This window comes from Panthera onca, chromosome E1, assembly GCF_046562875.1.
Source record: "Panthera onca isolate mPanOnc1 chromosome E1, mPanOnc1 haplotype 2, whole genome shotgun sequence".
In the NCBI taxonomy this organism is placed as follows: Eukaryota; Metazoa; Chordata; class Mammalia; order Carnivora; family Felidae; genus Panthera; species Panthera onca.
The window spans coordinates 43931348-43958856 of record NC_138352.1 but is presented as its reverse complement, the minus strand read 5'-3'; the positions used below and the strand labels follow the sequence as shown (position 1 = coordinate 43958856).

At 36.3% G+C, this 27509-nt stretch overlaps 2 protein-coding genes across 6 annotated transcripts in view; one reads left to right on the top strand and one right to left on the bottom strand.

Annotated features, from left to right (window-relative positions):
• Window positions 1-21820, top strand: part of RPS6KB1 (ribosomal protein S6 kinase B1) — a 42037-nt gene extending 20217 nt beyond the window's left edge. For 3 of the 4 annotated variants that reach the window (XM_060646564.3, XM_060646563.3, XM_060646565.3), the window contains 11 exons: window positions 1243-1390; window positions 3511-3568; window positions 5014-5114; window positions 7153-7243; window positions 7430-7520; window positions 8020-8127; window positions 8419-8481; window positions 8663-8740; window positions 14756-14863; window positions 17443-17555; window positions 18528-21820. In XM_060646564.3, coding sequence (XP_060502547.2) covers window positions 1243-1390; window positions 3511-3568; window positions 5014-5114; window positions 7153-7243; window positions 7430-7520; window positions 8020-8127; window positions 8419-8481; window positions 8663-8740; window positions 14756-14863; window positions 17443-17555; window positions 18528-18765 — 1197 coding nt within the window. In that variant the 3' untranslated portion in view covers window positions 18766-21820. Of the gene's footprint in view, window positions 1-1242; window positions 1391-3510; window positions 3569-5013; window positions 5115-7152; window positions 7244-7429; window positions 7521-8019; window positions 8128-8418; window positions 8482-8662; window positions 8741-14755; window positions 14864-17442; window positions 17556-18509 lie in introns of all 4 variants that reach the window. The other variant, XM_060646566.3, reaches the window with a different exon arrangement.
• A 2697-nt stretch (window positions 21821-24517) lies between these two features.
• The window catches only part of RNFT1 (ring finger protein, transmembrane 1), an 11863-nt gene continuing 8871 nt past the window's right edge, over window positions 24518-27509 (bottom strand). For both annotated transcript variants that reach the window (XM_060646576.2, XM_060646577.2), the window contains exons 8-9: window positions 26053-26154; window positions 24518-25415 (exon numbers count right to left, since the gene is read on the bottom strand). In XM_060646576.2, coding sequence (XP_060502559.1) covers window positions 25281-25415; window positions 26053-26154 — 237 coding nt within the window. In that variant the 3' untranslated portion in view covers window positions 24518-25280. The remainder of the gene's footprint in view (window positions 25416-26052; window positions 26155-27509) is intronic.

Sequence of the window (27509 nt, the reverse complement as noted above, 5' to 3'; positions counted from 1 at the left end):
TTACACAAAAGGTAACATACTACTGTGATACTGCTATGCTGTGTTATGCTATGCTATGCTCTTTTGCACCTTCCTTTCATAGAGCTATTCCCCATTCTTTTACACATTAGGTAGTCAGTATTCTATGCATGGGCATTTCGGTTATTTCCAACCTTCTACTTTGCAGCTGATAACCTGTGTATATACTTTTTCATGTTACATGTACCAGAACTTAGTCCTATAATCTAAACAGACTTAACATGTCTAAAACAGTGCATCATTTTCCCCAATACTTTTTTCTTGACTTCCATTCCCTGTTATTGAATGATAACCATCATCTATCCTGTTACTTATGCAGAAACCATGGTATCATCATTTCTTCTCATACCTAGTTAGTCAGCAAGTGCTGATGATGCATCTTTATCTTTTATTTTTTTCTCAACTTCATTTCCTTAGTTACAATAAAACTCTACCTAAGGTCTTACTTTGCTTAATTTACTGTACTAGCCTCCTGATTGCTCTCATTTCTTCCCTAAAATTCCACACTGCTACTAAAACTGTCCGTCTTAAAGCCAAGGGTTTTTCATTTGTCTAACCTTAACATTTCTCCTGTGCTTCTAAGATTCAGATGCTTTTGTCTAGATGCCTAGGCCTTATATTTCCTGGTCTCCACCCAGATATCCAGCCTAATTTCTAGCCACTTCTTACCATACTGAGCTACTTATAGATTCCTTAGACATGTCCTGTCAAGCCTCTTTTGCACTGGAAATGCCTTTTTTTACCCTCTACATTTCATTTTAATTATTTTTCACTATACACCTTAAGTATTGCCCCCTCCAGGAACACTTCTTGCCAGGTCAGATGCAGTTCTCCATTCTCCCATAGCACCTTGTGCTTACCTGCACTGACTTACTTCTCTTCCCTGGGACTTCGGACTCCTGTAGGCTGGAGACTTCTGTTAGTTCTGCTTTCTTATTGCAGAGCCTCGAGCATAGTAGACATTCAACAGTTAGTGAATATATGAATAAACTTGATCTGTTTACATTTTTTAAAAAGGTATCTAGGTTTTCATTTACATGTTCACTGCAGAGAGTCTAGACAGTACATATAAGAAGTGAATGGCTTCCATTATTCCTAGCTCCGTCTTTAGTGGGAACTATGATTAATAGTTTTAATATTGGCAAGAAAAGCACAAAATAGATTTTCCAGATACTATAAAAATGTCTACTGTTATGTTCTTATAGATCATCTCTTTTCCTTTAGGCAATGATAGTAAGAAATGCTAAAGATACAGCTCATACAAAAGCAGAACGGAATATTCTGGAGGAAGTAAAGCATCCCTTCATTGTGGATTTAATTTATGCCTTTCAGACCGGTGGAAAACTCTACCTCATCCTTGAGTATCTCAGCGGTCAGTACACTCAGTTTGGTGTAATTATTTGCATTTGCTCCAGAAACTGGGTCAAAATTATTTTCCAATGGAAAAATGCTTTCCCCAATGTGATTAAATATTCTTAAAATTGACAAATACATTGACATAAGGAATTCAGATATGACCAATGTTTCTTTTTGCAGAAAAATGTGAAGGAAACTTTAAAGGTTAAAGTTTTTTTCCCCATCTGTAAAATTTTATCTTAATCCTTATCCCTTTGTAATCAATTACATAAATAACAAACCCCTAATTGATAGCCATCACATTGACTGCACTTGGGTAATATACTATAATTTACATGAATCATCAAAGCATTTTTTCTAAATTGAAGTGGAAAACTTACTGAGAGTATTGTTTAAGCTATTGAATATTTTTGGAATTGGATCTTTAAAGAGAATAGTTTTTTGGTTTAATATAGCTTTTTTGATAGACTATGAAGTTTACATTGGAAAACATCCACACTTTCTAGGATTTACCACCTCCTAGAAACTTGTTGCTTCTTTATCATTTCTAGATCACAAGTATCTATTTCCAGCAAGCACATGTGAGTTTTCTGAATAACAGATTTCACAATGGTCTATAACATGGAACAGAAAGCTGCAGAATTTCACTTTTATGTGACTGTTGCCATTTTTTTCATTTTTTGGTAACTTTATTTTGACATAATTTCAGATTTACACAGAAAAGTTGCAGAAATAGTACAAAGACTTCTCATACATCCTTCACCTAGATGTCCCAAACATTTTACCAGTTTTGTTTCATCCTTCTTTTTCTCTCTCTTTATGTGTATATATACATATGCATGTGTGTGTATATATATATATGTGTGTGTGTGTGTGTGTGTATACGTATATACACACACATGTATTTGTATATATATTTTTTTTCTGGACCGCTCAAGAGAGTGTTGCAGACATGATTTCCCATTGCCCCTAAATACTTCAGTGTATATTTTCTGAAATCAATGCAGTATCTTACTTAACTCTACTAAAAGGATCAAAAATAGGAAATTAACGTTGATACAGTAATATCTCTCAGTTTCCTTTAATCTGTAACAGTTCTTCATTCTTTCTTTGTCTTTCTTGACCTTAGCATTTTTGAAGCGTATAGGGCAGTTATTTTGTAGAGCACATCAATTTGGGCTTATCTGATGTTTCCTCAAGATTAGGTTCAGGTCATGCATTTTTGGGAGGACCATCGAAGTGACACTGTGTCCTTCTCTGTCAGATCAGGAGGTACATGATATTAATATCTTTGTCCCATTACTGTTGATGTTAACTTTGATCACATGTATGAGGTGGCGTCTACCAGTTTTTTCCCTGGTGAAATTTTCCCTTTGTAATGAATAAGTATCTTGAGATACTTCGGGATTATTTAAATATCTCGTCTCTCATCGAACTTTCACATACAGTTTTAGCATTCATTGATTCTTGCTTGAAACACTTAACTATGATGATTGCCAACTGATTTTTCTTATTCCATCATGCCTCATTCATTTATTATTTGGCATTTTACTGTAATGAAGAACTTTCCCTTCTCTCCCATTTTAAAAATTTATTGATCTCTTCTTTGATTTACATCATTGTGGACTCATGGATTCTAAGGTTATTCAGTGGGATATAATTCTTTATTATCATTATTTATTTTAATATTCAGAATAGTGCCATGCTTTTAAGAAAGCTGCTGCCAGATTCCTCTAGATTAAGAGTTCTGAAAATATGGAATAAGGGCATTTACTAATTTTAATTTGTAAGGGTGGCTCAATTATATACTGACATTTTTCTGCTTAGGGTAAACTGTTAGAGAAGCTTTAACCAAGATTTCTTTTAACCTCAGGTCTGGAATCTACAACTATTTTGAAGTTTATAGATGTAAAACCTAGAATTCCAAAACTTATATATTTCACATAAAAATAAGAACACTGCTAAAAATAGAATCCTGAGGACTTAGTTTTAAACCTATAGTTTTTAGGATCTGTTTTTTATTTTTAAGGAGCTGATGTCTTTTAATTGTGGTTAAAAGGAAAGTACAGCCCTCATTAGAAATAGGTTGGAAATGAAGATTGTTCTATTTCTAATGTCTTTTCCTTTTCCTTACAGGAGGAGAATTATTTATGCAGTTAGAAAGAGAAGGAATATTTATGGAAGACACAGCCTGGTAAGTGAAATCTTTGTGGTTGCATGGATTCAGGTAATGATTCACATAATTAGAAGTAAAGCCCTGTTCTCACTGTGGGCAGCCAAATGATTCAATAAATTGTTCTGGAGCCAGTCAGTCACTCAGAACTTCAAGGGGGAGAAGTATCTATGGGACTGGGCAGCTTTTGGAGGTCACGTCATTCCTTTGCCCCCAGGCCTTGGGTGGAACGCTCTTCACGCCAGTCCTTAACAGAACCATTCTCACTGGGGCTTTCTTTCCTTGAATTGGTAAGCTGCCTGCCTTGGCTGTGGGTGAGTGTGGTTTTCCGGTGAAACTTTATGTGTGGAACAATGGAAAGTATCAGAAATCATCTCCTCTTTTTTTTTAGACTTTCCAGTTCCCAAGGTGCAGTCTTAGGGAGGTGATAAACCGGCACACATCATCTGTGGATTGATTCTATGGCCAGGATGGGATCTACCCTTATATTTCTTAAGATGGCATCTGCTTCAAATTAAAAATATACACATCCTTTTGTGAGAGGACAGTATTGGGTAACAATAAATCAGTTTATCCTACACATTAATTGAATAGAAAACACTTAAATGTTTTTTCTACCTTAATTACCAAACTGCATTCCATTGTTTAATTTCAGGCCTTTTCTAACACAGAAGCTGCATTTAAGAGCCTTAGGGATGAAGTGCCCTTTTTTGGAGGAGGCTCTCTGAGCCATGTTGGAGGCTGTGTTTGTGGTCCTGCTGGCTGTGAAACTGCCTCAGTCCTCTAGGACACACCCTCTCCATCCTGGAGTAATCTGCAGGATTGCAACATTGTTATGCAGCCAGTATTGCAGTGCCTTGTGCTTTTCGAATCCAGACAGGGTTGACTCAGCCCTTTATTCTTTTGAGGTAGATAAATTTGAGTGTCACACAGTTTATAGTTGTGGGCTGGCTGGCAAGAGGGAGGGCAGATACTGTGGGCATGAACTGTATATAAATAGCAGCTGTGTTAAGGGATGAGCGGGCTTCTAAGGGTCAGGTTATTTATAAGGTATCTTTTGAAACTAAGACTTAATCTCTAAGAATAACAAAGTTCCTATGTCCTGTGGGATTTTAAAATTGGGGGTGGGTGGGAGAAAATTGCTTTGATCTGAATGACTATTGGCCTAATTGCCACACAAACAGAACAAAAACCAGTGACAGTTTGGCATATTCTGGACTTCTTTGCAATTTTAGCAGTATGTTCTAATGATGAAATTAAACATAGTTTCACTAAATAAGTGAAACATAAATGTCATCATGCCTTTTGGCAGCATCCTATGCCATCTCTTTCCCCCATCCCCACCCCCATCCCCACTAATTTGGTCTTTGGTGCATGTCTATTTCTTTCAAGGAATTTTGCTCCATACATAAACTGCTTTGAGTATATTACTCTTTTTAATTTTATTAAATCACTTTTGTTTCCAGCTTTTACTTGGCAGAAATCTCCATGGCTTTGGGGCATTTACATCAAAAGGGGATCATCTACAGAGACCTGAAGCCGGAGAATATCATGCTAAATCACCAAGGTGGAGATAAACCGTAAACAATTCTATAGTAAATAATCATCTTACAATCCTCCCTCACAGGTCATGGTCATTTTTCAAAGCCCCATAGTCACGTTATCTATTATTATACATTCCTCCCTCAGAATTTATGGCATCATAATACTCGCTGAAATTTAGGTATTTAGGTATTTGTAATTGATGAGATTAAAGGGAGTTAAGGATAATTGGCCACTCAACCCTTTCAGTTTAATCCTTGCTCTGTATAGCTTATAATTCTTTTGAAGTCTTTATATATCAAAAGCCAGTCCAACTCTAATTTTGGTTTGTTCCTTAAATTGGAAAGTAAATCTTAACTCTATAAATTGGATTTTCCTTAAGGATAAAAATACATAAATATTAGAATCAGTACTTTTTATGATAAATTTTCTTGATGCTATAAAAAAAAAGGATTAGAATGAAACAAAAATATTTGATACAGCCTTGGAAAGAAAATGTTTATTGTAGGCATCGGTTTATTCTTGCTCTTTGTAACAACAAACATAAAAATCAGAAAGGCTTGGGGCGCCTGGGTGGCTCAGTCGGTTAAGCGTTTGACTTCAGCTCAGGTCATGATCTCACAGTCTGTGGGTTCGAGCCCCGCATTGGGCTCTGTGCTGACAGCTCAGAGCCTGGAGCCTGCTTCCGATTCTGTGTCTCCCTCTCTCTCTGCCCCTCCCCTGCTCATGCTCTGTCTCTCTCTGTCGCAAAAATAAATAAAAACATTAAAAAAAAATTTAGAAAGGCTAATATTCTGTACAGCTATAGGTAGAGCAGACTGAGTCTTGATTACAACTGCATGCTGCTACAGACTGTTCGATTTATGCAAGAGTAATATGGGCTATGTAGACTTTGCAGTTCAATTAACCAACCAGGCTGTTGGGGTGCTGGTAGCAACAGCTTATCCTTCAAGGTCTACAAAATGATACACGAGGTAGTTAAGAGTTTTAAATTCTTGGACAGGAAATGGTGTGTGGACAACTGACACTAGTATAAATCCATTTCAAACTGTGTTTTTCTTCTTTCTTTCCTTTTTTTTTTTTTTTTTTAAGGAGAAATGCTGTACTTAACCAAGTATATCATGGGAATCTATGTATTTCCCTCCCTCCCTCCCAGTTCTGCTTTCATCCCCCCAAACTTGGATTCTGATTCTGAATTCTAAGGCAAAGGATAGAATAGGGAAGTGACTAGTTAACTTCTTTGATCCATAAACTTGAGTGTGTCAGTGTCAGGTAGTTCTGTGAAAATAAAGGTCATATTTCTTCTGTGTCAGAGTGAAGTACACATTTACATTTGAATCAGTAGGCCATTGCCTTTTCTTTTTTCTGAAACAACCCTGGAATAGTAGGGTCCCTGGGATTGTTGAACCATGGGATATCTAATAACAGTTCAGTAAAGCTAAACTTGAACTGAAATGTTCTTTGTGTAAGGTAGTCAGTTTTTTACTTTCTGGGCAAGAGATGACAGTCCCATGCCATGTAGCAATTTCATTTTTTTTTCTGAACTGGCAGTATTGGCAGAATAAGCTAACTTGTTACAGTGACTTTCTGAGACCATTTTAAAAACTCTCAAGTCACAGTTCACTGTGGTAAAAGTTACGTATTTGAAGTACATGTTAACACCTCTGTTTAAAAGGTACAGCATATCTTTATTAGGGATTGTATACTTAAGCCAGATTTTGGAGAATTTTTCCAGCGTTTACTTTCTCAGGATGGTAGAGAATTCTAGGTGTGGGTGAAGCTGGAGCCTTGGACAAGCTGTTTCAGTTTTTTCTCTATTTTTCCTTTGCTAGGTAGATTATATCTTTGGCAAAAGATGATTACACTAGCCTTGTAGGGAGTTAGCATCTCATTTTATGGATGGCACCTTGCTAGTTCTTTGTATCTTCAAAAAAATATTTAAGGCAGAAAAAGTTAATAATTAATAATCTACATTATTGTAGATTATTGTCTTGTATGATACATTAAAACACTGTACATACTTAGAATTCTCAGAATAACCATGCTATGATCTTTCATTGTAGGTCATGTGAAACTAACAGACTTTGGACTATGCAAGGAATCTATTCATGATGGAACAGTCACACACACATTTTGTGGAACAATAGAATACATGTGAGCTGCATGTTGAAAGAAATATAACTGGTTTGGGGGTAATAGCTGACTTTTACCTGACTACGTAATAACAGTGTGCTATATTTTCGATAGCAACAATTGGCTCTGTATATTGTTTTAAAAATTCTAATTCAGACGACATGCAAATGGGTGAATTTTTTAGGAGTATTATTTTTCTCATTGTAGGGCCCCTGAAATCTTGATGAGAAGTGGCCACAATCGTGCTGTGGATTGGTGGAGTTTGGGAGCATTAATGTATGACATGCTGACTGGAGCAGTAGGTGCACAGTTAAAAGCTGCATGTATTCTGGTCTGTGCTGGGTAGTTATAAATCATTATAGGAAGAGACCTTTTCTGTGCTTTCTAAAAGTGTTACTGATGGAGTAAAAAAAAAAAAATTAAAAAAAATCATGATAATAATGCTTTATTAGTAGTACTTCCCCTGTACTTTTAAAAACATTTTTGTTTAAATGATCTGCCACGGCAGTCCTGTGAAACAGGTATAAAATAGGTACTGCCCTTATTTTGTAAATAGAGAAAGTAAAGAATATAAGCACATGGCTCACATATTACCACACAAAGTTAATAGTGGAAACCCAGTTTCTTCTAGGATGTTGCTGTTTCTTCTGTCCCATTGCTTAAAAACTACAGATCTTTAGCAGTCAGCCCATATCACAGCATATATTTCTGGTGTCTATGCATAACTGACTAATTCAGGAAATCGATGATTTTATTTTTTTTATATGCTGATTTTTCTCACTCTCTTCTGCTCCTAGCCCCCGTTCACTGGGGAGAATAGAAAGAAAACAATTGACAAAATCCTCAAATGTAAACTCAATTTGCCTCCCTACCTCACACAAGAAGCCAGAGATCTGCTTAAAAAGGTAGGACACCAAACAATAAGCCACAACTACTGGGATTTAAATGGATATAATTGAATATACGTTTTGAATAAGGAATCATACACATATATTAAAAAAAGAAAGCCTACAGTTTTTGCAGGTAAAGTACAAATTTGTTTAAAGATTTTTATTTTTTATTCCTAAACAGTATTTAGTAGTAATTAATAAGTCATATTTTCTCAAAATAGATTAGCAGTATAGACAAGCAAATTTTATAAATGAAAACTAATCAATTTGACTAAGGTTCATCAATTTTTTTCCTCCTCCCTAAAGCTGCTGAAAAGAAATGCTGCTTCTCGTCTTGGAGCTGGTCCTGGGGATGCTGGAGAAGTTCAAGTAGGGATTGATCTGTTTGGTGGTTTGAGTGGAAGATAGTGCTAATTTTTTGTATTTGTGAAGCTTGTATGTAGTTGTTTACAGCTTATTTTGTGATTGGTATAACTTCAAATAGGCAGTTACTTTGTCAATCCAGTGAAGTCTGTTTCCCTTGATTTTTCTTTCTGCTCCCTTTTTCTAGGCTCATCCATTCTTCAGGCATATTAATTGGGAAGAACTGCTGGCTAGGAAGGTGGAACCCCCTTTTAAACCTCTGTTGGTATGTATACACGAAAGCATATTATTTGAAAGACCTCGTGCTTTTTTAGAATAAGAAAATCTCAGAGCATTCAGAAACATTTTGTTTATACTAACAATTTGGAAAACTTTGACTTCTCTTCAGAATCTTTATTCTATGCAGTCTTTTCAAGGACTTACTACCAGTAGCAATTGATGAGTGTAAGATGATTAACTTTTTTTTAATGTTTATTTTTGAGAGAGAAAGAGAAAGTATAAATGGGGGAGGGGCAGAGAAAGCGGAAGACAGAGTCCCAAGCAAGCTCTGCGCTGTCAATGCAAAGCCTGATGTGGGGCTCAAACCCACAAACTCTGAGGTCATGACCAGCGGCAAAGTTGTATGTTAAACCACCTGAGCCACCCAGATACCCCTATATTAACTATTTTTAGGTTGGTTGCTAAAGACAATTAAATATTTCAAGTAGTTGGAACATTTAAAAATTTTTTTTTAATGTTTATTTATTTATTTATTTATTTATTTTTTTAAAGTATTTTTTAATGTTTATTTATTTTTGAGACAGAGAGAGACAGAGCATGAGCGGGGGAGGGGCAGAGAGAGAGGGAGACACAGAATCTGAAGCAGGCTCCGGGCTCCGAGCTGTCAGCTCAGAGCCCGACGCGGGGCTTGAACTCACGGACCGTGAGATCATGACCTGAGCCGAAGACGGCCGCCCAACCGACTGAGCCACCCAGGCGCCCCAATGTTTATTTATTTTTGAAGGAAGGGAGACAGAGCATGAGTGGGGGAGGGGCAGAGAGAGAGGGAGACATAGAATTCGAGGCAGGCTCCAGGCTCTGAGCTGTCAGTGCAGAGCCCAGCGCGGGGCTCGAACCCACAAACCACGAGATCATGACCTGAGCCAAAGTTGGTTGCCCAACAGACTGAGCCACCCAGGTGCCCCTAGTAGTTGAAACTTTTTTGCATTTTTTTTTTTTTTTTTGCTTAGATCTACCCTATTTTATTTTAAAATAAAATTTAAAAAAATTTTAATGTTTTATTTATTTGCTTATAAATGTTTATTTGTTTTGAGAGAGAGAAAGAACATGAGGAGGGGAGGGGCAGAGAGAGAGGGCCAAGCAGGCTCCCTGCTGTCAGTGCAGAGTCCAGTGCACGGCTCCATCCTACGAACCGTGAGATCATGACCTAAGCTGAAATCAAGAGTCAGATGCTTAACGGACTGAGCCACCCAGGCACCACAAAAGTTTTATTTATTTAAGTAATCTCTGCATCCCACATGGGAGTTGACCTCACAATCCTGAGATCCAAGAGTCTCATGCTCTTCCAACTGAGCCAGCCAGGCGCCCCTATTTTATTTTTTATTTCTAATTGAAGTTTAGTTGATGTATAATATTATATAAGTTTCAGGTATGTAGCATAATGATTTAACATTTATATACATAACAAAATAGTCATCAAGGTAAGTGTGGTTACCCTCTGATTCACCCTTATTTTGAATTGAATTTTCTGGAAATTTTTTCTTAAAAATACAGCATATATGTGTATTAGTTTGCTAGGGTTGCTGTAACAAAGTACCACAGGCTAGGTGGCTTAAAGCAGAAGTTTATTGTATTCCAGCTCTGGAGACTAGATGTCAAAGGTTAAGATGTTGACAGGCTTGGTTTCTTCTGAAGGCTCTGAGAAACTTCTCTTCCATTCTGCCACTCTCCTGGCTTTTGGTGGTTTGCTAATAACAATCTTTGGGGATCCTTGGCTTGTAGGCATATCACCTGATCCCTGCTTTTATGTTTGCATTTTCCTTTTATGCAGATCTGTGTCCAGATTTTCCCTTTTTATCAGGATACCACTCATACTGAATTAGGATCTTCCCTGCTCCAGAATGGCCTCATCTTAACTAATTTCATCTTCACTGACTCTCATTCCAAACAAGGTTCCATTCGGAGGTCCTGGGGGTTAGAACTTCAACATATGAATGTTGAGGGGGACACAACTCAGATCATTACAATATGTTTATGAGTAAATGGGTTAGTGTGTTCTTGTCTTTCTCCCACCTCAGAATGTGAGAAAACATAGTTTATATTTCTTGAAATGAAGGTGGAGGAGGAGGAGGATAATGATGATGATAATTTGGTCCTGGAGCACAGGTTAATTTGCTTTAAAATTTTCACATATACAATTGTAAGGATATGTACCCTCATGTACCAATTGTCCAGCTTGTCAGGTCATCTTATTTAAATGTAAATATAACTGCTATGCTATCATTACAACTAAAAAGCTGACAAGTTCCCCAGTTTCTTTTGCTTTGTTTTGCTCCCCATTGGTTTGTTTCAGTGATGATTCAATCAAGGTCTATGTACAGTTTGGTTATGGTGTCTCTTAGTTCTTTTTCCATCTGTAGATAATACCCACTCCCGCTCAATTCCTCTCCTGAGGACTTACTGAAGAAACTGGGTTATTTGTCCTGTAGGGTTCCTTACATTTTGATTTTGTTGATTTTTAACCCCATAGTGTCATTGACCATATTCATCTGTTCCCTGTATTTCCAAAACCTAGTAGTTAGATTTAGATGCTTAATCTGATTCTGATTAAACTTTTGATGTTGTATGTTTTGGTCATTTGTATTTTTTTTTTTTTTTTTTAGTAATGTTAGTGGTCATTGATCATTGCCTACATCAGTAATTCTCAGCTAAGTTCAATTTGCCAAGGTTTGGAGACAAGTTGTCACAATTTGGGGAGGGGATACTACTGGAATGCAGTGGATAGAGGCCAGAGATGCTCCAGACATCCTGTATTACACAGGACAGGCCTCTACAACAAGAATTATGAAGCCCAAGATGTCAGTAGTGCGGAGATTGAGAACCTCTAGCCTAGCTTCAAGATTTCATTAGGGGTTTGCAAAATTGTTTTATTTTAATACTATTATTCATTCTTCATTACTGAATTTATCCATAAAGAGAAACTCTTACATTTCCTACAGGAAAGGCAGGATAAATGTTTCTTTCCCAGTTTTCAAAATAATAAATTAGTTCCATAACATCTTCCCAATTGACCAATGAATTGTATAATTTTTTTTAAGTATAATTATGAATTCATGACTTTTATTTGTGTTTCAATCCATTGCACTAATCTTTAGTGATGCTCATCTTTTACCATCTTTGGATACTGGGTGCTTCTTCATATTGGTTCCTAAGCTCTTTTGACATGACCACAAAGTCTGTTGTACCAGAGAGAAAGAATTAAGGAAACACATGTAGTTAGATTTAGGTGACATTTTTGTCAATAGTACCCAAAGCTATCTACACATTCAATGCAATCCCAATCAAAATTGCACCAGCATTCTTCTCGAAGCTAGAACAAGCAATCCTAAAATTTGTATGGAACCACAAAAGGCCCCGAATAGCCAAAGTAATTTTGAAGAAGACCAAAGCAGGAGGCATCACAATCTCAGACTTTAGCCTCTACTACATAGCTGTAATCATCAAGACAGCATGGTATTGACACAAAAATAGAACATAGACCAATGGAATAGAATAGAAACCCCAGAACTAGACCCACAAAAGTATGGCCAACTAATCTTTGACAAAGCAGGAAAGAATATCCGATGGAAAAAAGACAGTCTCTAACAAATGGTGCTGGGAGAATTGGACAGCAACATGCAGAAGGATGAAACTAGACCACTTTCTTACGCCATTCACAAAAAACAAACTCAAAATGGATAAAGGGCCTGAATGTGAGACAGGAAACCATCAAAACCCTAGAGGAGAAAGCAGGGAAAAACCTCTCTGACCTCAGCCGCAGCAATTTCTTACTTGACACATCCCCAAAGGCAAGGGAATTAAAAGCAAAAATGAACTATTGGGACCTCATGAAGATAAAAAGCTTCTGCACAGCAATGGAAACAATCATCCAAACTAAAAGACAACCAACAGAATGGGAAAAGATATTTGCAAATGACATATCGGACAAAGGGCTAGTATCCAAAATCTATAAAGAGCTCACCAAACTCCACACCCAAAAAACAAATAATCCAGTGAAGAAATGGGCAGAAACCATGAATAAACACTTCTCTAAAGAAGACATCCAGATGGCCAACAGGCACATGAAAAGATGCTCATTGTCGCTCCTCATCAGGGAAATACAAATCAAAACCACACTCAGATATCACCTCACGCCAGTCAGAGTGGCTAAAATGAACAAAACAGGAGACTATAGATGCTGGCGAGGATGTGGAGAAATGGGAGCCCTCTTGTACTGTTGGTGGGAATGCAAACTGGTGCAGCCGCTCTGGAAAACAGTGTGGAGGTTCCTCAGAAAATTAAAAATAGACCTACCCTATTACCCAGCAGTAGCACTACTAGGAATTTACCCAAGGGATACAGGAGTACTGATGCATAGGGGCACTTGTACCCCAATGTTTATAGCAGCACTTTCAACAATAGCTAAATTATGGAAAGAGTCTAAATGTCCATCAACCGACGAATGGATAAAGAAATTGTGGTTTATATACACAATGGAATACTACTTGGCAGTGAGAAAGAATGAAATATGGCCTTTTGTAGCAACATGGATGGAACTGGAGAGTGTGATGCTAAGTGAAATAAGTCATTCAGAGAAGGACAGATTCCATATGTTTTCACTCCTATGTGCATCCTGAGAAACTTAACAGAAAAGACCATGGGAGAGGGGAAGGAAAAATAATGGTTAGAGAGGGAGGGAGCCAAAACATAAGAGACTCCTAAAAACTGAGAACAAACTGAGGGTTAATGGGGGGTGGGAGGGCGGGGTGGGTGGGTGATGGGTATTGAGGAGGGCACCTGTTGGGATGAGCACTGGGTGTTGTATGGAAACCAATTTGACAATAAATTTCATTTAAAAAAAAAAAGATTTGGGTGACATTTTTCACAAGAAAATGTACTCAAACAGAGTAGAATGTTGTTATTTCTCCCTGAGCAGTCTCAAGGGATGAAATAAGCTATAGAAAGAAACTTTAGAGCATTTACAAATGTGTTTTGTGTTAAATCTCTGCTTCAGTAGTTTCTCAGGTTTATTATAAACCTGCAGTGGCCAACTGAGCAAATTATATCTAACAAGGAATTTAGCCAATGGACTAGGCACACTGAAGCTTTGTAAGTGGGGAAGATTGACATTCAGATTTTTTTGGAGGGGGTGGGAATGTGAGAGAGCACATGTGGGAGGAGCAGAGGGAGAGGGAAAGAGAATCCCAAGCATGTTCCATGCCCAACCCAGAGCCCAAAGCAAGGCTTGATCCCTCAACTGTGAGGTCATGACCTGAGTGGAAATTGAGAGTCAGATGCTTGGGGTGTGGGTGGGGGGTGGTGCCTGGATGGCTCAGTTGGTTAAGCGTCCAACTTCAGCTTGGGTCATGATCTCACAGTTCATGAGTTCAAGCCCCGCATTGGACTCTTTGCTGTCGGCAGGGAGCCCACTTCAGATCTTCTGTTTCCCTTTCTCTCTCTGCCTCTCTCTCTCTCAGAAGCAAATAAATAAACACTTAAAAAACAAAGATGCTTGGGGTGCCTGAGTGGCTCAGTCCGTTAAGCGTCTAACTCTTGATTTTGGCTCAGGTCATGATCTCACTTGAGCCGCGCGATGGGCTCCACACTGACAGTGCAGAGCCTGCTTGGAATTCTCTCTCTTTCTCTCTCCCCCCCCCCCCCCCCCAAATAAGTAAACTTAAAAAAAAGCTAAAAAAAAAAAGTAAAAAGAGTTGGACACAACTGAGTGAGCCACCCAGGTGATCTGACAGACTTTTTATAAGAATGATAAAGAATGGTAAAGGTGTACTATAATCTATATTAATATATGTCTAAAGTTTGAAGATGTAATTTGACCTTTGATACTTTCCACCTGTATTTATTCTTTAGTCTTTGCCTACTAAGAGTATTCTGATATTTTATTACAGTCAAATCCTGTGAAAAGAGTTCTATCTAGAGTCTTGTCTAATGCAAGTAATGCATTTGATTGATATATATAATACAGACATTCATCATTTTCTAATCATTTTGTTTTTTCATAAAGCAATCTGAGGAGGATGTGAGTCAGTTTGATTCAAAGTTTACACGTCAGACACCTGTTGACAGCCCAGATGACTCAACTCTCAGTGAAAGTGCCAACCAGGTCTTTCTGGTAAGTGAAAGAATTTCATATTGCCACAAGAAATTTAAGTATTAGGATGGGCCCTTTTCAATAAGAAAATTCAATTTGCTTCTTTGCAGTTCATGTAGATAACCTGAGATGCTATTTTTTATTAAGTTTTCTACCTTGCTAAGTTAAAAAATTCTCATAATCCAGATTCCATTTTAGCAGTTAGAATAGGACTGTATGATTCTTTGGAGTATACATGGGCCACTGACTTAAAATGATGTTTGGCTTAGCAAATCTCAATTGAAAGTCACACAGTTATAACAGTAGGAGGAGAAGAACTCACTGTAACTATTCTATTCCTGAAATAGCTACAAATTTTTGGTACTTTTTAGTGTAACTTTGTAGGGGATTTTTAACCTGTTAATAGTGAATATTTGGCATCAAAATATATTGGTTCATATGTAATAGTAAATATATTAATCCTCATTGTAGAAGTTTCTGTACTGTTTTATACCTTGTCTCTTCAGGTAGAAAAAAAGCTTTTAGATTTTTTTTAAAGATTTTTTAGATTTTGATCAAAAACCTCATTTTGTATCTTTTTTTTTTGTTACTTGTCATTATCCTTTGTCATTTCTTTTTGGACTACATCTAGAGAGAGTGGAATATGGAGAAAGTAAGCATTTGGAAGGTTTTTTTTGTTTTGTTTTTTGTTTTTTTTTCTATTTCTGAGTTTACCACATTTATCACCAACTTAATTGTCCATTTTTTTTATACTGTTCACAGTGTAATACACAGTAGTGTTGTATATTTTGGGGTGGAGGGTAAGTTCTAAAGTTAGCATGGAATGCAAAAATTGTGTATGGTCAAAATTATTCTTAAATCACCATAGTACAGTATGGCTTTGAGTAACTAACATTGAATAGTAATATTATAAGTGTATGATTTTATAGTGTTATAAGAATAGAGCATATATGCAAAATATAATTTTACAGTCTTTTTAATTACATAAGAGATGAAATATGAATGCATGTTGTTAAGTTTATATCTACACGATGCAAAGTCATAGTATACCCCTTGGTAAAATATCTTGTGTTCAGTTAGTGAAGTAGACATGATTCATTTTATTTTTCTTTTCTAAATTTTTTTTTAACATTTATTTTTGAGAGACAGATACAGAGCATGAGTGAGGGAGGAGTGGAGAGAGAGGGAGACACAGAATCCAAAGCAGGCTCCAGGCTCTGAGTTGTCAGCACAGAGCCTAATACAGGGCTCAAACTCAGGAACCATGAGATCATGATCTGGGCCACCCAAGCACCCCAACAGGATTCATTTAAATTCTGGCATCGCTTTCTTTTTTTCTCTTCTGTGGAATTTTGTTTTCTACTGATGTGAAGTATATACCTTTGATTTAACATAGAGATCTTTTCCTCAGTTGGGCATTGCAGAGTTTCAACTAGTTTGACAATTTCCCCCCCATAAAAAAGTCTAGAAATTTCTTATCTCACTACAAAGAAATCCAAAGTTGTGGTGGCAAAATTTACATAACTAGGCTCTCATTGCCAGTTAAAGTATTGTTGAACTTTTCATAATTACTTAAATTGGCCAACTAATGAACATAAGAATAATTCATTTGTTAGGTTGTAGCCAGATTTCTGTATATAAAGTCAATCTCTTTAGAAATTGATAAAAATCAGTAACATCCTGCTTACTTGGGGATTGTGGTTATAACAACTTCAGTTTAATAATTATTTAAATTCCTCTCACAGAATTAAAGGAAATTCAAAGATGATCAAGGTACAGCCTGGTCCTCTTGGTAGTTATGGCTTTAGTTCACTAGACTATGTGGGGAAATGGCTTCTGAAGTCCACATGTACCTGTCACAAAGTATATGCACTAGAGAATGTACCTCACTGTTTAGGACTTCACCCAGAGCCTTGTTGAGTCGTTTTACTATAATTCATATGCCTATATATAGATGACTGGAATAATAAATAAAAGGGAAGATAGATGGAGGACTGATTGATAGCAATTGATAGGACATTGGCAGCAAGAGAAAGGACAACTGGTGTGGCCTAATAGCAAGGTCCAAGAAAGAACTAAAGCTAGCAAAACCGAATAATTGCGAATTAAAAAAATTTAGTTTTTTTTTAATCATGAAAATATCAAATCTATCCAGTCATTGGTATAAAATCAGAAGATCACACATGCCAATTTAAAGAATTGTATTTTTACTTTGTCCTAATAATGAGAAACTGGGGAGTGATAATCTTAGTTGCTTATGTGCATGTGGCTAGAAACCCTAGAATTTTCTTTGCATATATCATATTTAATATCTTAATGTGGAGCCTACAATGTCCTGTTTTGTTCTGCTCCTTTCAGTAGAGTAGAATATTCTTTGCTGGCATACGAGGCTCAATTAAATTCTGCCTTCTTGAGGTCTGTGCCTCAAGAAATGGTTGGAAAGAAGCTAACAGATGTGAAATGAGACTGGGGAGACGGGTGTATACAGAGCAGTGGTTTTAGGTGTGCATTGTTGTTTTGGTGTGTCAGAGACTGAAACTACATTTTCTTGATTTATATAACAAAATGCCATTCTGTAGTCTACTTTTTCTGTCTTTCAGGGTTTTACATATGTTGCTCCATCTGTACTTGAAAGTGTGAAAGAAAAATTTTCCTTTGAACCAAAAATCCGATCACCTCGAAGATTTATTGGCAGCCCGCGAACACCTGTCAGGTATTCAGAGTTTGTTGTTCTCACTGTCTTTCTTTCTTTCTTTTCTTTTCTTTTCTTTCTTTGTTTAACCTAGAAGAGCATCACTTAAATGTGTGCCAAGTTACATAAACAAAAGAGGTGTCATACTCTATTTGGCTAACATAAGAACAGCATCTACATCTTCGTATATTGAATGCTATATAGTTTACCTTCCCTCCTGTGAAAGAAAGTAAGCTACTGTATTGGCAAATGTCTTCTTTACCCATTCATTCAACATTTATTGTGTGCCAGGGGCTGTGCTACATGCTGGGGACACGTGATTAACATAGGAATTGTCCTTGTTCTGATGAAGCTTATAATTGAGTGAGAAGAGAGTCATAATAACTAAAGAAGGAAATACAAAAAATATGTAAGCACAAGTAGTGTTCAAGTACTATTTGAAGAAAAATAGAGTGTGGTGGTAGAGAGCAGAGAATAATAACAAGGGGGCTCCTATTCATGGTCGTCAGAGAAAGGTCTCTCAGGTGAAGTAACATCTAAGAATGAAGAGAAAAAGCCACTCATACAAAAAATAGAAGTACAAGGGTGTTACAGGTACAGCAACAGCCCATGCAAAAGCCCCAAGGGAGGAAAAATCTTGGTCTTCATAATGAAAGGGTGGTCAACATTCCTGACATGTGAGTTTGTCTTAAATACATTTATCTTAAATGCAGCGGGAAGCTGTTTTAAGTAGGGAAGTACAATGACTTTAAAAAAAAAAAAAAAAAAGTATCATTGAGTATTTTACAGAGGCAGGTACAGAGATAAAGAGACCAGTTAGGAAATTCTAGCAGTTAGTCTAGAGGAGCAATGGCTCAAATTTAGCCTTTGTACTAATTCACACAAAAATAAAATTGAATGAAAATAAGTGTCATCCCTTTAAATGTAAGGGAAATATTTCCTGTTGAGATAATCCTTGAGATAAATGAATGATAGCTCTTCCTTGTCTTAAAGCCCAGTCAAATTTTCTCCTGGGGATTTCTGGGGAAGAGGTGCTTCAGCCAGCACGGCAAATCCTCAGACACCTGTGGAATATCCAATGGAAACAAGTGGAGTAGAGCAGATGGATGTGACGATGAGTGGGGAAGCTTCAGCACCACTTCCCATACGACAGCCGAACTCTGGGCCATACAAAAAACAAGCTTTCCCCATGATCTCCAAACGACCAGAGCACCTACGTATGAATCTATGACAGAGCAATGATTTTAATGAATTTAAGGCAAAAACAGGTGAGGAAGGGATATGTGAGCATCCTGTAAAGTGAAACAAGAAAGCTCAAAATGACAGTCTTGAAGAGTCAGTGTCATTACATTGAACACTTTGGACAGAGGAAAAATAAACATGGATTTTAAAAAAATCAATCAATGGTGCAAAAAAAAAAAAAACTTAAGCATAATAGTATTGTGGAACTCTTAGGCACATCAATTGATTCCTAGCGACATCTTCTCAACCTTATCAAGGATTTTCATGTTGATGGCTCAAAACTGACAGTATTAAGGGTAGGATGTTGCTTCTGAATCACTGTTGAGTTCTGATTGTGTCGAAGAAGGGTTATCCTTTCATTAGGCAAAGTATGAAATTGCCTGTAATACTTGCAACTAAGGACAAATTAGCATGCAAGCTTGTTCAAACTTTTCCAGCAACATGGAATCAAAGACAAAAGAAACTTAACAGTTGATGTTTTACGTGCAAACAACCTGAATCTTTTTTTTATATAAATATATATTTTTCAAATAGATTTTTGATTCAGCTCATTATGGAAAACATCCCAACTTTAAAATGCAAAATTATTGGTTGGTGTGAAGAAAGCCAGACAACTTCTGTTTCTTCTCTTGGTGAAACAATAAAAATGCAAATGAATCATTGTTAACCACAGCTGTGGCTCGTTTGAGGGATTGGGGTGGACATGGGGTTTATTTTCAGTAACCCAGCTGCAATACCTGTCTGTAATACTAGGAAAAAAAAAAATCTATTTAATCATTTCTACTTGCAGTACTGCTATGTGCTAAGCTTAACTGGAAGCTTTGGAATGGGCATAACTTGTATGTCCTACATTGCATCCTTGTCCTGGGCCTGCATTGCACTGGAAAAATATCGCCCCCTGTTCTTATACCAGTATTTGGTTCAAGACGCCAAATATTTTCAGCCTATGGCTGAAGAAGGATGGAAAAGAGGATAAAATACATACTGAGGGCAGTAAAGTGAGGGAGAGAGGGAGATCCAGGGGAAGAGGGTGTTATCATGTTCCACTCTCTATGTCTAATCTCTTTACAGCAAATTGTTAAGATTTTAAGTTTTACTTTTAACTGTTTTTGCTGTCTACCTTCCTTACATTTTTTTCCTCAGCAGTTTCAAAAGGAAAAAGAGTTTCTTCTATACTGGGGCTACATTTTTTGATTGTAAAAACATTTGATGGCCTTTTGATGAATGTCTTCCACAGTGAATAAGAAAACTTAGTGGTTTAATTTAGGAAACATGTGAACAAGACATTATGTTTTTGAAATTGTAACAAAATCTACATAAGTGGTATACAGGTACAAAGAATAAAAATAAAGGTAACTTTACCTTTCTTAAATACTTCCTGCCTTAAAGAGCGCATTTCCATGACTTTAGCTGGTGAAAGGGTTTAATATCTGCAGAGCTTTATAAAAATACATTTCAGTGCATACTGGTATAATAGATGATCATGCAGTTGAGTCTTATCACCTCCTTTTGTTATAATGTCTTCTGAGTGTGCAAAGTCAATTTGTAATATTTTGCAACCCTACAATTTTTTTAAATAGTTGCTGCTTGCTATGTTCTTCAAACCTTTTTGAGCCATAGGATCCAAGCCATAAGATTCTTTATGCATGTTGAATTCAGTCAGAAAAGAGGAAAGCTTTGCTTATTTAAATGGCAATTCAAGTGAGATGAGATGAAATCTTATAACACTGAGCAAAATAGAACCATGAAAAGTGATTGGAAATATACCTTTTCAATTTTGGCAATAAATGAAGAAATTGGTAACAGTTCATCTTTGGACAGAAAGCCTTTTATTTTTTTATTTATTTTTTTATTTTATCACTTCCTCTAGACCCCCTCCTCCCTTATTGCAGCAGCCTACTGAGAACTTTGTAATTGTAGCTAGTAAATTAGAAGCTACAATAAATGATAAGGGCAGAAATTGTACTTAACGTGCAGAGCTTTGTTCTATGACAGTTGATGTCTGAAAAACTAGAACCCAAAAACTATGGTGATAAGTATAGACTTTCTTTCAGATTGTAAATGACTTGTGCTACTCTGATACTTGTTTTCAAATGTGTTTACTAACTGTAGTGTTGACTGCCTAACCAAATTCCAGCAAAATTTTTACCCTAAAATATTCCTCCTCAGTCCTATTTGCTAGTAACATTTGCACTGTGATTGGCTGGCTATATAACCACCCCATAGTTAAACTATTTTCATAATTAGCACTGCCAGCAGTAGTGGCACACACCACAAATTTTCTGCATAAAATGCATTAATTACATATTTACCATCCATACAAATAGCTTTCAGACTTAATATTGAGTGAAATTAATTTCCTGTGCTGAGGCAAGTTCACTGAAAAATTGTTTTATAAATGGATATCCCTACTCTGACTGTGAAACATGTCAAGTGCCACTTTTAGTGTCACAGACAGAAAGCACACACCTATGCAATATGGCTTACCCTATATTTATTTGTAAAAATCCAAGCATAGTTCAAAATGTATGATGTCAATATTACTAGTCTTAAGTTTCTAAGAGGATTCTTTATGATTATTCCAGGTAAGTGTATAAAAGAGATTAAGTGCTTTCCTTTCATCACTCGATTATTTTCTTTAAAACCAGCTATTACAGGATATTTTTTTACTTTATACATGTTGTTTTTTAATTAAAATCACTGAGAACTGAACTCTACTAATTTTGATTTTATAAGGTTTGTAGCATTACAGAATAAACTGGGATTTATAAACCAGCTGTGATTAACAATGTAAAGAATTATTGAACTTGAACCAGATATTTTGGAAAATTATATTATTTCTTTTTCCCCTTTATGGTCTCACGTAATTTGAATCCTTCAAGGAGACTTTTTTCCATACTATTTTTTGAGATAGAAGATAATTGGGGGGTGGGAGGTAAGAATGCATGTATGATACTCCATAAATTCAACATTCTTTAATAAATGATTATAAGCAATACGCATCTTCGATAGTATCAATATACTGAGCCTTCAATTTTATTTTAGTTTAAAGAAAGATTTTTTTTTTAATGTTTATTTTTGAGGGAGAGAGAGAGAGAGTGCGAGTGGGGCAGGGGCAGAGAGAGAGGGAGACACAGAATCTGAAGCAGGCTCCGGGCTCTGAGCTATCAGCACAGAGCCTGATGCAGGGCTCGAACTCACAAACTGTGAGATCATGACCTGAGCTGAAGTCGGATGCTTAACCAACTGGGCCACCCAGGCGCCCTGAGCCTTCGATTTTATATTTAATGTAGGACCTATTTTGGTTAGTCAGTCATGTGGTTCCTAGTCTACAAGGGTTAGATCTAAGAATATTCCCATGAGAAATGTTGAATTTATGAAGAATGGATTTTGAGGCTTTGAAAATGGTTAATTTCTCAAAAACATCAGTATCCAAACATCTACCCTTTTTCATAGGAGTAGACACTAGCAAGCTGGACAAAATAATCATAAAAGTATTTGTCACACCATGACCTGTGGTCTGTTACTGATTGATATAAAACTTTTGTGTGTGATTCTTAATTTATCACTACAGCACAAATGTTATCTCAGTGGATTATTTGAAGTAACATCTGAAAAATGGGTTCATCTGTGTTCTTTAATTATTTTATTCCTGTCCCAAGTTGGCTTTGCATCTATCAGAGTAAATATTAAGCTGCCTTATTAGGAGTGCTATGAGGGTAACACATTTTTCTGCTTTTCATCTTGTATTTAGTTTACTGTATTAAGTATTTGATTTCGGATTGAATGAATGTAAATAGAAATTAAATGCAAATTTGAATGAACATAAAATAGAAGTCATTTTTTTTTTAAATCCACAGATAGGAAGAAATAACTATCAGGTGCACGAATGGTTTCAATAATTATTTTCATTAATATACCAGATATGTTCAGGTTCTCATATTTAGTAACTACTTATATATATGAGGACTAACAGTTGTAAAAACTTTCTGCTGAGAAATTGAAGCTACTTAAATATATAACAAGTTTTAGTACTAATATATATTAGATGTTACACACTTGTAATTTCCAAGTTCTGTCCAATAGTTGAATTGGTTACTTAAAAAAAAGCTCATGTGAAAAATTATGTGAAACTAGTTTCATTACAGATACACTAGGAAGACTTTCTTGTCCTAACAAGTTTGTTCAGCCACACTTGTCAACAACATTTGATCATTGGGTGTGTATGTGCTACATAATGTCATGCCCCAAATCTGTTTTTAACTAATGTCTCAACATATCTAGTGTAAGATGGGTGTTTTGTATAAGCCACTTATTTGAGGCAATTCTATCACACTTGGATGATTTCTCTATAGAAGTTCTCAAACTGACTTTTTTATTAAACATAGTTGCAGCTCCTTTTTTTTTTTTTTTTTTTTTTTTTGAGAGAATGTGAGCAGGGGAGGGACAGAAAAAAGGGGGAGAGAATCCCAGGCAGTCAGTGCAGAGCTTGACACAGGGCTCAAATTCACCAACTGTGAGGTCATGACCTGCACTGAAACCAAGAGTCGGACTGAACCACCCTGGTGCCCCATAGAGTTGCAGCTCTTAATGCTGATAAAACGATCTTTAAGAGGGTGTGATCTGAGTTCACAGAATAAGTGGGTTTTTGAATCCCTATTCCCATTTTTGAGGTGAAAGAGTTTAAGTAGAGAAATGCTTCCAGTTCATTAGTGTTATTGGTAGATGGCATAGCTCTCCTATTACATTTCCCCCCCCCCCCACCCCTTTTAAATGCATATGAACTGCTTTCTTGTTAATTCATTAGGAACAAAAACCCATCTGCCTATCATGGACCTCCTTTTTATTAAATCATCTTAAGAAACAAAGCTATCCATATAGCCACAGAGTAAGAAGAGTAGGTAGGTATTTTAATAGGGCTGAAATAACCCATGTAGTAAGATGTTATTCTTGTGTTCATGATAGGAATTCAACACACCTCTTTCGCACCCAAATTCTAATCTCAAATTGTCTTTCTCACCTATCTCCTACTGTATACCTAAATAACTTGCCTCAACACAGTCAAGAAGGTGATTTAAAGCCAAATAAGCTTGTTTCAATATTTGCAACTGTTCTCAAATTAGATAATAGATTTAAATATGTCCTCACTGAATAGAAACAGTTGTACTTATAACCTGGCAGTATTTACCTATAGGAAAAATAGTTACAGGCTTTCTAATGTTCTTGTGTCAATTTGGGTGGCCATACAGGCATGAAAGTGGCTTTATCTGTAGCTGGTTGGTCACTATCCTTATATTAATCCATATTCTGGTTCAGACTTTGTCTTAATACTGCCAGATTTGTTTTCTACCTCCCAGCTCCTCCTTTCCAGTATCTTTTCCTTGGGTGCAAACTGATTAATGGTAATTGAAATAATGGGCAGAAGTTATACTCTAGATGTAACTAGCCTTTCATACTTCTGTTACAGATTTGATTCTGCCTTAAAGGTTTCATGGGGAGAGAGAAAATGCCTCATTCCCTTTTCCATTACCCTGCACAAATACCTAGAGGTAAACAAACCACACTATCCAAAGCTTTTGGTGCAAGCCTCTGAGTGCAAACTTTAATCTCCCAAGTAACAGTGACTTAAGCATAAGATTCCAAAACTCTTTGGAGAAGATTAGTTATAAGGGGAATTCTTTTGTAAGAGTTTGAGTGGGTCTTATTTGTCATATTATTGAAATCATCAGTGGAGCCAGCTATTTGTAATTCATGTCAATTATTTTAATAGTTACTTCAAGATAGTTCATGGCACTATACAAAAAGCAAGATCATGAACATTAAAGCTGACAGAAGGATTGTATGTATGAGGTCCACAAACAATGAGTTCAAATAATCTATTCTCGATTGCTGATCATCTTACAGAGAACAATACAATATTAAAATATATCATCCTCAGTAAATTTAATCTTCACTTAGAAAATCTGATTGTTTACAGGTAAAAAATAGTATTTAGAACTTTCATTTAAAAATACAAACTTTATGCAAATTTAAGAATTTTTAGAATGGGAATTATAAAAGTCAATGCTAAAGAAAATTCTACTTTCAGATAATGTATCTTAAAATATTATGAAAAATATTCTTTATTCTGAAAACAATGTCAGGAAAGAATACCTGAGTTCCTCCAAAATCACTAGTTTTAGTTACCCAATTGACATTTTGGTAACATTAATGAGAAAACATTCACAATTTAACACTGCAACCACCTGTCAAATAATTAGGACAGGATAAATGTTCCATATTCATTAGGTCGAACATTACTTACATATTTTTTAAAACATAAGGTTCTTTCATTTAATCTTTTGATAAATTAGATTACACACTTAAGTCTTACTATAATAGTCTAAAATCATTTGGAAACATTTTCCTTAATGTCTAGTCCTGAAAACCCATTCTAATGTCTTTATCAATTGTCAGTGTAACCAAATAAAATTAGTGTTTTGTGGCCTTCATAGTTTATACAACTTAGTATATCTGAAGGTGGGATGAAGTGGCTCCATCTTTCCATTTGTTTATATGGTCTGAGATCACAGTTCTGCACAGTGGACATGTTTTCTCTCGATTAAACCATAAGGTAATGCATTCTTCACAAAATATATGCTGTAAAGGAATTAAGAATTAGATTTTATACTTAACATTTTAATTTTAAAATCATCACATTGCAAAGAATCATACTTTAGAGCTGAAAGGAATTTTGGAGAGCACTAATCCCTTCATTTTACAAATGAGAAAACAAAGTACGACATTCAAGAACACAAAGCGGTATTAGTGGTAGAGCCACTAGTGTTCTTTTGACTATACTATTCAACTACTTTTAATAAGATATAAGCTATCCCTGGGTAATAACTTTAAGATCAAGTATTATGACCTCCTGTCTTAAAGTGTTTGAGAATAACTGCCATAAAGTATAGGAAAGGGACTTACACGATCCAATAACAAATGCTGGTATTCTTAAAGACTAGTAACCAGTTGTTAAGAGTAGCCTGTTTTCAAGTCATTTTCGTATCCAGTCTGCCATCTGAATTATTTTTCCCCCACATACCCTCCTCTGCATACAAATCATTAGAACATAAGGAACAAGGTTTAGCTAATCTACCAAACCCCTGATTATAGGGAAGAAATTTCTAGTATGTGCCCTGAATGCTACTTTATGCTAAACATTGCAGATTTTTCCTTGTAGCTAACATAAATATGACAGAGAAATGCTGTATTTGGTATGCTTAACAAATCTACTTACCTGACAGATGAGCAGAACTGGTTTCTGAAATTCAGCTTGACATACTGAACAAATATCATCCACATCTGAACACTGTCTCTTGCTGGCAGCCACTCCGTAACTCTGTGAAGATAAAAAGTTCTGTTTATCTACAAATCTTTCTTTCCTGTTCCTCAAATACATAGGTGATGCTGTATTTCTCAAATCTCCCTTGAACTAGGCATTTGAAAACTCTGCCGAAGGATACAAACATTTCAAAACTGAACTACGTATGCAGAACCATGTGTGTCTTGGATTGCATGCACCAAGATGGACTCATTAGATACACAATAGGATCTTGGAAGATGGTTAGATTTATTGGATTCCCACATGATAGTGCTAGAAATTCAACGGACTTAAGAGACTAAGCAATCTGAAATATAATTACTATAAAATCTACATTCATGTATTATGTGGCCCATATTGCCAAATAACCCACATATTACCTATAGCAGTGGTTCAAAAGAGTCCATTCAGAGCTTGGCTGCCTGAATGTAAGTCATGTGGAGATAGCTTTAAAAATAGATTTCTGTGCTCCACACTGGAGATTGACTCAATAGGTCCAAACATACTGTTATAATAAGACCCAGGAGTCTAATATTTTAAAGTTCTCTAGGTGAATTGAACGTAAAGAAGTTTTGGGGACCACTGAACATGTCCTGTTACTGAATTTAAAAATAATTTGAATTGTCATCCTTAATTATCACAAGTCAGAGAACACTTAGTACTAGGAAAAAATAAAATTTTACAAAAGAACCAGTATTGCAAAATGTCACAGAGTTGTACTGTCAAAACTAACAGACTAACACAATTTCTTAAATTTTCTTTTCTCCTACTACAGTCCTTAAAAGTTCTTGATCTGTTTAAGATCTTAATAACTTCCTCACCAAATTCAATAGAATGTAGTCATTAACTAGACGTGAGAAGATTTTACAAATGAGATCACCTTTTTGTAGAAATGAGGAAAGGGTGGCTGAAGAGAAGTAAGTACACCCAAGTTCAGTTATGGTAATGAGAGCAAAGCATGACTTGACTCAACAACCTAAAGCTAGGATCTAAACTTCTTTCACTAAATACTGAGAGTTAACAAAATCAAACTAAAATTCAAAGGATAAAAATATTTAAAAGTAAGATTTCTGTTTTGGGTCTGGTGATGTTCAAGATTCCAGAAACAAATCAGGATACTGATGGATGATCCTGGTGCCAATTTACCTTCATTAAAATGTCATTTAGCAGAGTACACTGCAGATACAGAAGCTGACAGCTTTTAAAACAGCACTCCTTGGGCACCTGGGTGGCTCAGTCAGTTGAGTGACTCTTGGTTTCGGCTCATGTCATGATCTCATGGAGGTCGAGCCCCACATGAGGCTCTGTGCTGACAGTGCAGAGCCGGCTTGACATTCCCTCTTTCTCTGCCCCTCCCCTGCTCGCTCTCTCAA